The sequence below is a fragment of the Convolutriloba macropyga genome, chromosome 8, assembly GCF_964194025.1.
Source record: "Convolutriloba macropyga chromosome 8, txConMacr16.3, whole genome shotgun sequence".
Classification (NCBI taxonomy): domain Eukaryota; kingdom Metazoa; phylum Xenacoelomorpha; order Acoela; family Convolutidae; genus Convolutriloba; species Convolutriloba macropyga.
In genome coordinates, this window is record NC_134475.1 from 19,183,174 (window position 1) to 19,198,071 (window position 14,898).

Genomic DNA, 14,898 nt, shown 5'->3' on the forward strand with positions numbered 1-14,898 from the left:
TAACAACTGAAAGAATTTTCTAGGTTCATTTATACCTCCTAAAAAATTAGCTGCATCTTTGACTGGGGACACTCAGTCGTTGGGCTACAAAAAGTATAACAAATGAAAGCAAAACTCAAGAAGTCTATAAAATTTTTACGAAAACGATTGGTCAAAGCCATAAAAACCATGAGCTCAACTCTTAAAACATATTAAAATTTCGTTGGACATCTTTTTTGCAAATAGAATTTGTCATTAAATCAGCCCTGATTTGAGATTCTTGTCAGCAATTTACATAAAACCATTTACATAGCGGAAATGATTTGAAAAAAAGGTCGCGCCCCATTTAAATCTAAAAATTTTTTTATCTTACGGATCCACGGTGAGATCAAGATCAGCCCAGATATTGCTGCGCGTCTAACAAAACAATCAGTTGTTCAAATGATTGCGAAATAGATCAATTTTTAAACGAAATTTTCAGTTTGTCAAAAAAAATTATGTTTTATTTGTAATTATCGAGTTTAAGTTTGCAAAAAACTTGCAAAATTATGATCCAGAAGACTCATAAAGCCAGCGGGTTTACAATTAGATCCCTTCTGAGCTTAAGAAGATTTCCACCGCATTTTTAAGGTTTCTACTTCCAGCAAATTTAAAGCAGGTGGGCTAAAAAAACAAATGTCATATTTTTCTCGAAAAATCTGATTTTTGAAAAATTTAGCATAAATTCTAGCCAAAAAACTCGGATGGAAGAACTCAGCAACCCCCTTTTATCTTAAGAGATGAAATAAAAAGCAGTACGGTTAAAAATTTTTCATTTTTGCAAAATTGACAAAAATTTGGTCAAAAATACTGAAAATGTGAATAAAAACAGCAATTATTCACAAACCCTTAAACCTCGATAACTCCCTATAAAAAGCGAAAAATGAAAAAATCTTTTTATTTCCTCATTCGACGCTGAACTTGCTTTCTAATGATACCACTCACAACTCTCTACGATGATTATATCGATCGGCCAAAATTGACTGAACAAAAAAAACCCCATTTGAGTATATAGTTCCTCCCTCCCCACTAAAGTGGGGGTCGGAACAATAAAGGCAATATGTCGACGTGCTTTCCAGCAGCCCTTGTAAATTTTTCTGTGTTTCCTGGCATTAGGCGCGTATGGTTTCTTTACATAGCGCGCAAGCTAAAACTTTCTGGCAATTCTTTCAACTTTTTTTTTGTTGGGTTTAGATTTTTGAATTGAAAGGCCTTTTATTTTTTAAAGGTTTTTTTACTGTATGGTATTGGCATTCGGTAGTGTTATGAAGACAAACACTCCGCCTGTAAAAAGTGCAAAAATAAATATTCCTAATTTTTGAATTGATTGTCTTATGTACGTTAATGTTGTAATATACGGTAATGTTATATGTAATGTTGGGGTAAAATTTTCCACCTGCTGTTCACGAAACAGATTTTTTTGGCTTTCATTCCGTTGGATATTTGAATTTGTTAAATTTTTGAATTTGACAAAAGCGAAATGCAAAGACAGGAAGAACGATAATACGCGTCCGAAAACGTCGATGACGAAATGTTTTCAAAAACTTGATTTGGAAATGGTTTCCATTACTGAAATTTGTTTTTAGCCCTACCTTGCAGCCAGTTTTTTCCTCGGAGCCTGTTGTAACAAGTTTTTGGGTTGAATAAATACCTTGTGCTGCATTGAATATCACCTTAATGCACTGATGCTATGCATTGTTGTTGTTTTTTAAGAGGTTCCTTTCCTTTTTGTTTCTGTAGGTCTTCATGAGTTTGAAAAGTCTCATTGTATTGAGCTTGATTGCCAGTGAATTGATTGGATGGCATTTTTTGACTTGTCCTTCAAAGTTTTTTTTATGTATTTCTCTTTCTGACGAACAGTTGGTCGCTCTCAAGAAGTCACACTTTCTTTCGAGACTACTACCAACAACATTGAAAATCGCGTCTGACGTCATTTGCTACTCCTTGTATAAGTTTTAAGGTCAATTGCGTGATAAATGGTTAATCCTAAATTTGATTCGAAAGTAAAGATCGAGGTGGAATTTTTTTGCGTAGCACGTATTTTGTGCTTGGTGTTAGAGATTTCTCTTCTCTTGAAAAGTCTCTTGGACTAATTCGAAAAAAATCATCAGACTATTGAAGAGGTTGATTAATACAAAAAAGGTGCGAATGGAAGCGCTTTCACCGCAAATTAGTGAAAATATCTTGTCATATACAGCACCAGCACATCTCTAATAGTTTTGTAATCACGTCCTAAAAATGCACCTAGTGCATTTGTTTCATTCGCAATTTCGAATAAAGAGAGCTTCTACTTTCGAGCACAAGACTTTTCTGGTATTCAAAGTGAGTGGCATCCCAAATCAGTAAAATCGATTATAGAGGAAAACAAAGCAATCATCTAAAAATGAAAATTCGGATTTTGGCGTTCTTCAAATTTCTACTTTGTTAAACGTCGACAACCGCTGTGATCATCTACACCACACAAGATATATCATCCGAAAAATTAGACCATTAAAAAATTGAATAAATGCGAGGGTGTCGCAAATGAAACAATTTTCGAAAATTATTCTAGGAGAGTATTCAATGATCAAAAACCTTTGTGTAAGATCGGAAATTGAAAGTATAACAACAGGTGAGCGGTCCAGTCACGACCAGTCTTTCGTTGGAATATAAAAGCAGAGAAGACTCGGTCTTAAAGGAGTTCAAAGGTTCAACTCGAGTTTTTAACGAATCACTGCAGTCTATCGTTATCAGTAGATAAGCAAAATTCCATGTTGCCTTTGTTCTCTTTGAAATTTTTTGTTAGAATACAATCCACCAAAAATAAATTACATTTTTATGAATGGTTGTAATAGGTCTTTGTTACAGCAGAAAGAGATCCTTATAGTTTGCATGAATAGAATTCCTTTGAAAGATCAATATGAATCATCAACAAGCCCAGATGATGAGAAACCGATCCATGGTGCCTCCAAATGCTGCTCAAGTTCCTCCAAATCAAAACATTTCAATTGCTAATATGCCACAGTATTACGATCAAAACCCACCCAATACAAATCAACTCCCGATGTCTGCGTCAATGCAAACAAATCTCCAACCTGGTATGGGTCAGTACCAACAGCAGCCTGCAAATATTAGCAATGTTCCACAAAGCCAATCACATTTAGGTGGTCAGTCGCAGCATCAGCAACAGCAGCAACAGTCTACTAATGTGCAAGGTCACCCTAATTCCTCGTCAAGTCATGGTGCAAGTCAGAATACCACGTCCTCAAGTGGCAGTGATTCGAACGCAGCTAAAGCAACCGACGTTGTTAATAGATTGAAAGTTTTATCTGATCGACATTTGAAAGATTCCTTGAGCAAGTTGATGACGTGTTGTGTGATGGCTGTGAATAACCAAGGAGGGAGAGATAATGGTGCTACTGACGTGAGTTCTAGCACCAGTGGAAGTGCAGTGACTTCGTCCTCGGGTGGTGAAAAGGACCCCGCGAACGAATACAGCAACGTCGCTTTGGGTCAAGCTGCCGAAGAATGCATGGTGAGTTTTAGTTTTTCCAGTAGTTAAAGTTTGGTAAATATAAGGAGGGTATCAGAGGGAATTATATCAGTGTGTATATTGTTGTTATAAAGAAATATTCAGAAAAGATTTTTATGGTGGAAACTGAGTGGATGAATCCCTGGCAATTCTAAGGTTTCTTTATTAGTAGCCGGAAAGCGATAGCGAAGCAATTGTTGCTCTTACCGTAGATTTTTTTCAAATGCAAAGAATTTGAATTGTTTTGGGGAGCTGTCTTTTGAATCGAAGAGTATGCTTTCTACGGGTTTTTTTTAAAACCGGAAGTACTACATTCAAGTGGCGTTTTGACCTTAAAAGCGAAAGTGAGTAAATTTATAGTGTGAACTAGCATCTTCTGAGCTAGATAACTGTTTTGTTCACTGTACTTGTTGAGTAAATGAGTTTTTGACTTCGAATAGTTCCTCCAAAAGAAGGTGCATTTAGCTAACCGTTTTAGCCGTTTTTCGTCGAGTTAGCTTATTTTTTGGAAAAAAATAATATTTGATCCAGGCTGAAGATATGCAGATGTTCTCTGCAGTTCATTTTACGGAGCCCAGTAATACGTTCCAAGAAAAAAATGGCTAAATTTTGTTTTTTTTTTCAATAAGTGACCTTTTTCTTTAATCAGTATGGCAAGGACATTTTATTAAATTTACCATTGCTCTCCTGAGTTTTTGTATTTACATGAGTTACTTTTCTTTTTTAAAAAAATAAATTTATATATATTTTTCTTATAATGTTTTTGGTTCAACTAGAATAAACATTTGCATGCACCGCCAATTTTGTGTTGCTGATAATCCAATTGTTTTTTAAGTGCGTAAAATTCAATGGAAAAAGGTTCAAAATGTTGTTCAAACATTATTCTGACATTTTTGGCATTTGATCTTAGCTATGTACACATTGTCTTATTGAGTCAAGATAATGAACTCACATTGGTTTAATGAATAAGGAGAAAAGCCGTGGCTGAATGAAGAATTTTACCTTTTTCTATTTTGTTTTCTTGTTGTTTTTCAAATTGTTTAAGAGCTTACTATTTTTTTGCTAAGTGTTCGTAATCTATTCTTAACATTTTTGGATGCTGTTTGTTTCTTTCAAATAAAATCTGTTTAGCATAGTGACCATAATGTTGAGTCTTAATTGCTCTGCATTATCAGCATTTAACAATTTCTTCAATTTGCATTCCTTTTTGTTGAAATTTTCAGTAATGTAGTGCAATATAATGTAATGTCGTCCTAAGAATGCGATGGGATTAGCATTTCATTTTGAGAGTTTTCATTTTGGCTTTCAATTTCAATCTTTTTCTTTTTATTTTGCATTCCGTATTCATTTTCGAATTAATTGAAGTAAGAAGTCACCGATACTGGAATTCGAAATATTGGTCAAGCTCTTTCAACAGTTTCAAAAAGAGTTCTAGAAATCAATGATTTTTGCTTCCTTTCAAATACAATTCTTAAATTTGCTTGTAATGAGTCGTTGCTCAAATTGATAATCCCTTTAGGCATTGCTGGACCAAATTGAAATGAACCTGCAATTATCTATCGACTGGACAAATCAGCTTAAAATCATGGACAAATTCTGCTCACCTCAAATGAGTCAATTATCTCCTCAGGATCAACAATACAGAAATATTACTACCGAAGATTTCCTCAGTGGCTACGCTGTCCATAAAGAGTACTCCGACAAAATGACAGCAACTATTGATGATTTTTTCAAGCAACTTTCTTCGATATCATCTAATGAGCATTTGTCATCGACTGATGGAATGGGAACTACTGATAGTCATGATTCAAACAATGTCAACAGTTTTGCGTGTTCGGCTCTGCTTTGAAAACGTAATGAACTGTTTTTGTCTTTCTATTTTGTTTAGATTTGTTTTGATTCCAAAATTGAACTGATGTTTCGATTTTTTTTCAATCAGAGCGTAAGATAAATTGTTAATGTAGGCCTTTTTATGCGTGCTTATTCCGCTGACCGATATCCTTCTTCGATTAAATTTTTTGTGATGATTTTTAATAATGAATTTGACGTTTTTAAATTCAATATCTGATCGTTTTTACTGGTTCTAACCCATTGAGAGCAGTCCTTCTAACAATAGTCACTCATACCAAGGAAGCGGAAGAGCTCCTGCAACTGTTACCGGTTACTTATCAGTTAGGGGTGATCTGTTGTCCAATTATACCAATTTACGGTGAGAATTATTGTTTTGATTTCTAACACTTGGACATAGAAAGCGTTATTAATTGCTCTCAAAAGTAGTTTGTTGCAATTATTAATTGCTCTCAAATGAAGTTTTTAAGCAATTATATTATTTCTGGTTTTGTACACGATTTTTCGCTTGACCGATTTTTCGTCTGACCCTTTAACTTTTCCTTAAAAACGGGTTAAACCTGTAAAGACAGGAGGGCATTGAGTGATTGAGCAGCTCTCTTAGGGCCTTACTAGTCTCTGAGTATGCTATTCACCAAAACTGTTTCTAGGAGACTTTCATGGTGTGAAGGGAGGTTCCTTATCTTAAAATTTTGACCCCTCAGTCACGCCCCCCACCAATTTTCCACCGGGCCTCCCTCCACCTGGAAATTTGGACCCCCTCTCGTGCAGCCCTCCCAACCCTGCCCCAACGCTTGCCCACCCTACTACAGAAGCTAACCGTTAGCCTGTCGTTTGAGAGCAATTCGCGCTGCATTCGTCGGTTATGTTTTTTTTAGCCATATGGTCTTTACGGGTAGTATGGATCTGAGTATTTGTCCTAAACTATTCTCATAGTCAGTTATTAATTGCTTTTCTTGAAACCTTTTTAAGACACCATAAGTTACGAGAAAACGGAAAGTATATATACTGAGCATTTGAGAGATATGTGATTACATTTCAACAGGTATTGGAAATGTCTCAACCTTACCGGAGATCAAGCAAAAATACAACGGAAAAGCATAATTGGAAACGGAAAAGCATAAAAGCATAATAAAAGCAAGAAAGAAATATTATGAACAGAAGTTCCCAAAATGCATCGGAGACACATGAAAAGTTTATAGATTATAGATTTTTAAATGAACTTGAGGGGGTTGCTTCTAGAAACAGTAGCCTTCCTTACCTACTGCAAGATGGTCGACGAACTGATGAGAACCTAAAAATTCCAAACGAGCTTAAAACTGTTTTTGTACGTATTGGACAAAAACTAAAGGAACACAACCCAAATGAGATCTGTTTTGGTTGTTTAGTTAATAATTTGACGAGTGTGTGGTTTAATTTAAAAAATTGCACAAAAATTTTGCAATTAATCCAGAATCTTAAAAAATAGTCATCTTCGGGAGTTAATGATGTCAGTCCATTTTTAATGGAGAAAACAAGATCCTTAAATTGTAAGCATCTTGTTCATCTTATAAATAAGTCTCTTTTAAACACTAATTTCCCGAGTATTCTGAAACAAGCTGAAATTGTGCTTCATCATAAAGAAGAGGCGAAAGATGAAATAAACAACTACAGAGTGATCTAACTTTTCATTGTGTGAAGTAAAATTTTTGAACGCGTTATGTATAGTGTAATATACGCGTACGTTGAAACGTTCGATTTAATTCATCGTAGTTATTCATCCTAGCACAACTGATACCCTTGCTAAATTAAAGGAAACTGTTTGTGAGAACCATGAGCAACCACATTTTCGGTGACTTAAAAAAGCCTTTGATACAACTGACTACAAGATCCTTTTAAAGCTTGATCTATTTGGTGTAAGAGGGGTTTGCCTAAGTTGGATTAGTGATTTTTTCGAAAAGAAAGAGTTGTGTATCAGTCAATAATTGCATTTCCAGCTGGCTAAAGCCATTCTGTGGTGGTCTACAAGGCTCAATTCTCGGTCCACTGTTTTTTATATACATAAATGATCTACCAGACGTGTGTCAAGTCTGCAGAACTTCTCTTCACAGATGATGCCAACTTAACAACAGACTACAGTGATTTTGAATCAATACAAAAGGATTTGCGCAATGTAGAGAAATGTCTCACTGAGAAAAAGCTGTCCCTTAATCCTAAAAAGTTATCAAATGAATATAAAAATAGGTAACAGTGCCTCTAATATCATTGTTTTTCAGTTTTTGAAATAATTTTTGTAATATAGTTGAATCTGAAATCTGCATGTATCTTGGAGTGCGTTTGGATAAATAGTTGAAATTTTCAGAGAGTTTTTAAGTTGAAATTGTCATTGATTCAGTGTGGAATAGTGTCAAAATTAAAGTATTATGTTTCCAAAAGCGTTCTACTCCGGTTTTTTCATCAAACACAAACCGATCATTCAATACGGTGTGTTGATATATGGATCTGTCGAGTTTACCGCCCTTGAAACAGTGGTTCATTTGCAGAAATAAATTTTAAGAAATGCACTGAAAGTTTAACTGACCCGTCTTGTGAAATAAAAGAATATAACCGCGCACGAATTGCACGTTTAAGAACTCCCTAAGTTAGCAATTAAATAAGTGAATAAATTGCACACAGATACTTATATCAATGAATTGTTTACTTTTGAATCCCGGTCAAACAATTCAACACAAAGATGTTTGAAATTGTTGTTGAGATTACCAAACCCTGAACGAAAATTCGAACAGATTTCACTGATATACAGAGGTGGCATATTACTTACTTTTTTAAATGGAAAGCAATGTGTTGCCATCAATTAGTAATCAGCTTTCGGAAAATTTGTTTGTCAGTTTGGTGCGCAAGCTCATGGGTAACTACATTTTGTCGAATTTTGAGTTAACAAAAACAATCTTACTGATACCTTGGATGCAGCTATTTCATGTTGTTAAAAAATAAAATGAAGGACATCATATACTGCTTGAATTTAGTGCTGCCGGGGATCTCGAAATGTATGAAAAATTTGGTCAAAAATTGAAAATTCCTTTAATTGAAAATTTTATCTATTATTTACCGCGTTTTTTAATCCGATCCAATTGGATCCTTGAACTGTCCTCTCTGATTGTATCCTGTTTTTCGATCTAATGAAAATGTGATGCACGGACGCTTTCTGATCTCGAAGTCTAAAAATTTTTGCCATGTTATTTTTTTGATGTTCATTTTTACTCGGAGGAAATAACTCCATCTCTCTCAAACAAAATTTGTAGCATTTATCAGAGTCCTCCTGCCTTTTATTGCATTTTTTTATTACCGATGTTTCGTTTGATAGTTGTCGTCACCTGACCATTTGACTTTTGGGCCTCAAATTCAGCGAGCATAACGATATAGCCGAGAAGAGAAATAGCCATCACTAAAAAGTAATTTGGAATGATTTTGCGTTGGTGTGCTCCGCCAACTAATTTCCGGTAAACATTCTGCTACAAGGTTCTCTTTTATATTTCGATTTTCTTCTAATAGTTGTTTTGTTGTGTGTGATTTGTAAGAACTTGTTTGTGCGTTTACAACATGTCTGTCTGGATTTCCTATAGATTTTTCCTAGAGATTTTGACAACTGATATTCTTGATTAATTTTTTCCCAAACAACTTGTGAAGCCATTGCGGTTGTCGAGTATCTTCTAATGTAACAATTGTTTGAAACTTTCCCGATTGACTGTATAGTCCTTGAATTCTTTTGTTTCGCATGTTTCAATTAACTCAATTCTAAGCAGCTGAACTGTACCAACTTTAGTTTACTACTAAAATTCAAATGAAAAGTTTGCGGAAATTGTTTTCCATTTTGTTTTTTAATTAATTGCATTGATCTCTGGGATCCTTTCCGTTTGTCCCTCCCTCAAGTAAGTTTTGCTTCCCCAGTTACAGAGCACGTGCCATTATATAGTATATTATATAGTATATTATATAGTGTATTATATAGTATCATTTTGTAAAAATATGGCACGTGCTTCTGGGGGTTGAAAAGGAAATAATATGCACCCACTAAGCTGATAGGGGCACACCGAAAAGATCCGAACTATAATGGGCTCTAATAAAATTATTTGAAGCGTCTAAGTTTATTTATTGCCCCCATACTGTGAAGTCTACATTGAAATCAAGCTTACGCCTATCATTCGAGTGCGAGCGGTCCTAGTTTATAATTTTTGTTTTACGGCGATAGCTTGTTTTAAAGGTCCTGATCGATTGTTTCAGCAACAATGGGCGAACGTTTACGAACGGTATTTCTCCTTGGTTTGTTTTATTTGATGGCTGGAGAGTTGTTTCTCCAGAAGTCTTAACGGGTTCTGGGGTACGTAACATAGATGACGAAGTAATATTTTTCACCGTTTCAGACGGGGATAGATACAAGAAACAAATGTCTATTAAAATTGGATTTTGTTGGCTTGTTTTCTGTGAGAATGATTTGTATACTGATCGCATCTTGAGCTTGAATCGAATATTTCGGCATTAATAGTAGTGCAACATCGTTATTTTAAGCATTATATGAATCAGTTATAATTGCTGTCTAATTTTACATGTGGACATTTCAAAATCAATGGAGGAAGTTTGTACACAGCCATAATTGTTAACTAGATTTGATTATGAAAATTTGAAATTAATTTTTGTCGCATTTCCATGTGGTACGCTTGCTCGGGTCGTTTTATGAGCTACTTAGCTAATCTAGCAAGTCAGTCAAGTTCACTGTTTTTTAAAATAGTGGGGTGAGACATCTGACTTAGTGATGCCCTATTTCAGTTTTATGGTACTTCAATCGTCGTTCAATGCTGGAGTTCAATGTAGGACTCTCTTCAGAAAAGTTCCAAAGCGGGGTAAAGTGAAATCTTCAGAACTGCTGCGTCATTATCTATCTGTGCACAACTATCCACCTTGGACTGCGTTTTTTGTGCTTCAGAAAGACATTAATGACGACCATTATCCCAAAGCGCACTACAATTTCTCGATAGTTGATACAGTTGAAACGGAAGTCAATTATCATGTCCTGAGAACACGCTGCTATCCTTTTGTCAAATTCCATTGTTCGAAGCGAACACCACAGGTTAGTTTGTATTCTAGCGTTTTTTGCTTCGTTGCTCCTATGCATTTTAAGCTCAGAAACATTACTGAAATTTTCTTGCATCAAGTATGATAGAACATCTCTTGCAAAATAGATTTTTTTTATATTCAGAGGCCGGTAGTGCAGATGAGGTGGTACAGTTTATGCTGTAGTCTGTTGCTATCAGTCGTCACACACCGGTCCGTCTGTAATTAGTATGTCTAACAATTGACAACGTAGTTTGACTTGGTTCTTGATGTTAAGTAACTCTCCTTTCAATAAACATTCACAACGTTAGTATTTCCAACGTTGAGGTATGAACAATTGTACCTGCAAATTGGCCCAGCCATCAGTCAAAATAAAAAGCGATGTACCGTCAGGCTCCTGAAAGCCCTAGCTTATGATTGTGGATACGAAGCTCAACAAAACTGCACTACGTCAACCTATAACCTTTTGGAAATTAAAACGGAACTGTTTGGATAGGAAACAACAATTGAAGTTAGAGGTCGAAAATTACCTAAGATGGTAAAATCTTTCGATGTGGAAACACCTTTACTCCAAAACAAGCAGAAATACTCAGCTACAGGACGCCGCAGGCCTAAAATGTAAAAAGACACTTCGCAAAAAACTGGTAATCTGCAAACACTCAGGAAATGTAAATTCTAGATAGAGACGTCTGTTTTAGCATCAAAACATTGTTTTTTTTTCAAGATGCTGCGAAAAAGGTGAAGTTATTTAGCTGAAGTTTGAAAGAGATACAACAGGGGAAAATATTTGAGTTCTCAGAGGAAACAAAAAGCCTGAGTGGGTAACCTTCAATTACGAAATACTTAGTTGCATTTAAATTATGATAAATTTTATCAAAGAGTTTTTATAAAATATGTTTTGACTATACGCGAACTCTTTAGTTTGATTTTTTTTGAATTATACACGATTTTGATTGAGCTTCATCAGTATTTATCCATAACTCTTTGAGAAATAAATTTTTTTTACATCTCAAAGTAAATTCATGACCTCTGATTCAAAGGTAACTTTTTTCATATTATACTTTTCCCAACAAGAACATTTTGGTCGAAAACAGGGGTAAATGTGGCTGTAGAAGCTTCTTCAGTCTAAATAAAACTAATATTCTCATGTTTTATTAGAGTAATCTAAAACGAACCCAAAAATCATTAAGCAAACAGCAGCTCCAAGTCACGTGTATTCAGTGAAACCCATTCGCTAACTTTCACCAGCTGAGGGGCTGGCAAAAGTTAGCAATTGTGATTTGATTGTTCCAAAAAATGCCAATTTTTTACTGCTTTAGATATTAAAATACAAAGCATAAAAAATATTTAAGTCTATTTTAGGACAAAGTAGCAGTAAAAGTTATGCAATCTTAAAAAGAAAGAGCTGTTTTCTTCTTCAGACCTTTTTCTATCTGACAACAATGATTTAATATGAAGTTTTTGGTAGCTTCTATATACCCGTGAACTTAAATGTGAAAGCTCTCTGAGGCAGCTTAAAAAATTGTAATAGTTTTATGCTGTAGTTTTGGTTTAATTAATCCGCTAAGGAATATATTTTATTAATATATCTAAAAGTTTAAATTGTCAAAAAATTCAAAATTCCATAGAACCATCAGCTACGTAAAAAAAGTTCAAAAGAAAGACGTTATACTTTACTAGAGAGCATTTCAGACGTCCTAGTTTTTGGACAGAAAGGCGAAACGTTCATCAAAAGAGAACTAAAAAATTCAAAAACTGCGTTAAGATGATTAACAACATAGAGAGACCGAACATTTGAAGTAAGAATTGTTTTAAACTGCTTTAATATAAAAATGAAAAGATCATGCCCGAACAAAATTTCAAAAGTAAAATGATGTTTTGAGAAATGTGTCGTTTCTAAATAGGTAATCTCCATAAAAATAACTGAAATTGAACGCACTAAAGCTGCCTCTTTCCAATACGAACTGTCATCATTAATGATAATCAGGAGAGCTGCCAAAAAGCACTATGAGAAGGAGAACTAGAATAATGTCGACAATTTTTTAAAAACAAATATTTTTTGAAGTAAAAAAATTTATCATAATCGTAAGAGGCGAATCACACAGTTGAAGCTAAGCACTTATCGAAATAGTTGGTTGGTTTTTAATAACAGTGGTGAAGAATTCTGATCATAGTGGTGAAGTCAGCAAAAGCTCGCGAACATTTTCTCTTATCGCCAAAAAAGCCGTTCGATTTCTGAAGCTTAATGTTGTTTGTTTCCACCTGTGCTACCTCAGTTGAGTTAACTTTTCTGCTACCTGATGTGCCCCATCAAGTGTGACTTCGAATTGAACTTCAGATCAAAAATTGTGAAGACTTCCTTAAAAAACATTCTAAATTATGAAATTAGAACTCAATTACAGCTGACGGAGAACGTGGAGCTGCTCCTAACATCTCATATTTGTTGTTGTTCGGATGAATGACACAAATATGAGAAAAAAATCATAAGCGCCTCAAAGGCGATCAAAATTTCAAAAATGTTGAAACAAATTCTGATTTTTTAATGTGCCAGTGTAGTCCAAAAGAGTGAAAATGTACACAATGCAGAAGAAGTCCTTGTTCATTCGTGGAGGTAAATGCTTGCGTTCTTATGATCTTGTGCTGACTTTACAAAATGGCAGTGCTGTTTTAAGGAGACTAGTGTTGGTGATCTGAAAAAAATTGGTTTCAGGATTTGTCGGTGGAGAATTATCTATTCACAGTCCTGAAGATTTTGAATTTTGGGTTTCCTTGTCTGCTGTACGGACTAGCGGGTCGCTTTCTAGCTAAATACGAAGAGTTTGTCTTCATAGAAACAACTGAGCAAACTGTTCGTCTGTTATTTTGGTACAAGGAAGACAAAGGCAGTCCTTTCTAGTGTGGAACAATGTCGGAAACAGGAAATGTTACAATATGTCTTCTCTGTGGTTTACCAGGTTTGTTGATTTCCCTGTTTTGTTTGTGAATTCCCTGAAAAATAATTATTTCACTTGTTTTTACCTGAAGACCCTAAATTGAGATTATTCTGAGTATCAAAATCAATCGCGCTTTCTTGCCCAGTTTCGACTTGGTGTAAAGCTGTTGTCTTTAATACTAAAGTTGAATGGTGTGTGAGTGCATCCATATTCAGTTACTGTGCGTACCGATTAATTGTTTGGTGCATAGTAATTTTATAAGCTGTCAAAAATTGCCTGTGTTTAGCTTGTTCGTCTCTATAGAGTTCACATCGTTTCAGGAGCTGGTAAAACGACGTTAGCTCGGCAACTTGTCGATAGATTGTCGGCGATGTTTAGTTTTACTTTGTATCATTATGATGACCTTATTAGTGTCAACTCTGATCTCAGCCTCAGTTCATGGAAAGAGCGCCGTAACGAAGTATTGAGAAAGTGTCGTAACGATATTGAGGATTCAAATGCGACTGAAACGAAAGCTTCTCGTGTGTTTCTAATTGATGACAATATGTACCTGCAAAGTATGCGATACAGCTATTTCCAACTTGCGAGGTTTTTGACTGTTGGTTTTTGTCAGATTTTTATCGAATGTCCTGAACAATTGCTGAAGCAGAGACTTAGAGAAAGAAACAAATCGAAAGAGTTTGAGCTAATGGGAATTTCGGAGGAAACGTTTTCGCGAATGTCTATAGCCTTCGAACCACCAAAAGTGCAAGTCAATGGGTGGGAATCGAACACGGTTACCGTGGAACCAGATAAGAAAATTGAGACAACTTTGGCAATGGTCGAGGGATTATTTTATCACTCTATGAAATATCCAGTTCAACCTGTGCCTGATCGAGAAAAGATTGTTTGTGGGGTCGACTCTTTTCACCACCGGGCAGATCTTTTATTGAGAACTATAATTAAAGCTAGAATAGAAGAGAGCGACCCAAAACTGAGAGGAAACATTGCGAAGAGCTTGACTGAGAACAAAAAATTGTTGCTCGAGTCACTTCGAAAGAAATCGTTGGCTGATTTTTATCTATGTGAACATTTGGACTCTGTGGACCAAATATGCAGAGATAAAGTTATGTATGCTTTGGAGGTTTTGGACTGGCCCTTGGATAAATGGGACCCACCGGATGTTTGTGAACAAGTTGTGACTGAATGTTTTGTAACATTGACGGGAAATAGCTCATCTTAATACGAGTAATATCACTCAATTGAATATAATATCAGATATCATCTTTAAAATTTAGTTATGGATAAATTTTGCATTTATGATAAATTTTAGTGTCAGTAGTATATTTTTTCTAGGCATGTTAGTTTTCTATAATTAATTGCTCTTGAACGAAGTTTATAGCAATTATTGTTAACGTGTTGGTCTTTTTGATGCAATTTTTTCGCTAGCGCATTTTGCGCTTTTCTTCTAGAACATTCTTTGACTTCTCAAGTGACTTTTTCACGCTTTCGTTCTTCATT

At 35.2% G+C, this 14,898-nt stretch overlaps 2 protein-coding genes across 3 annotated transcripts; both read left to right on the plus strand.

Annotated features, from left to right (window-relative positions):
* The first annotated feature begins 1,959 nt into the window (after positions 1 to 1,959).
* On the plus strand, positions 1,960 to 5,453 carry LOC142343984 (uncharacterized). Of its 2 annotated transcripts, XM_075395409.1 has the most exons (3): positions 1,960 to 3,095; positions 3,162 to 3,532; positions 5,049 to 5,453. In XM_075395409.1, exons 1-3 carry the CDS (start codon positions 2,918 to 2,920, stop codon positions 5,376 to 5,378), a joined length of 879 nt encoding a protein of 292 aa, XP_075251524.1. In that variant the 5' UTR covers positions 1,960 to 2,917; the 3' UTR covers positions 5,379 to 5,453. The 2 variants fall into 2 exon arrangements, with proteins under 2 accessions (XP_075251524.1, XP_075251523.1); XM_075395408.1 differs by having other exon boundaries at positions 2,064 to 3,532.
* Positions 5,454 to 13,222: 7,769 nt separating this feature from the next.
* On the plus strand, positions 13,223 to 14,736 carry LOC142344555 (L-seryl-tRNA(Sec) kinase-like). Its single transcript, XM_075396318.1, has 2 exons — positions 13,223 to 13,419; positions 13,719 to 14,736. Exons 1-2 carry the CDS (start codon positions 13,371 to 13,373, stop codon positions 14,618 to 14,620), a joined length of 951 nt encoding a protein of 316 aa, XP_075252433.1. The 5' UTR covers positions 13,223 to 13,370; the 3' UTR covers positions 14,621 to 14,736.
* The last annotated feature ends 162 nt before the right edge of the window (positions 14,737 to 14,898 follow it).

Bases quoted from the DNA above. Each gene is read 5' to 3' on its own strand.
- LOC142343984 (XM_075395408.1), top strand. From the start codon at position 2,918: ATGAATCATCAACAAGCCCAGATGATGAGAAACCGATCCATGGTGCCT. The intron at 3,533-5,048 runs GTGAGTTTTAGT...TAATCCCTTTAG, and splicing joins AAGCTGCCGAAGAATGCATG to GCATTGCTGGACCAAATTGA.
- LOC142344555 (XM_075396318.1), top strand. From the start codon at position 13,371: ATGTCGGAAACAGGAAATGTTACAATATGTCTTCTCTGTGGTTTACCA. The intron at 13,420-13,718 runs GTTTGTTGATTT...ACATCGTTTCAG, and splicing joins TCTTCTCTGTGGTTTACCAG to GAGCTGGTAAAACGACGTTA.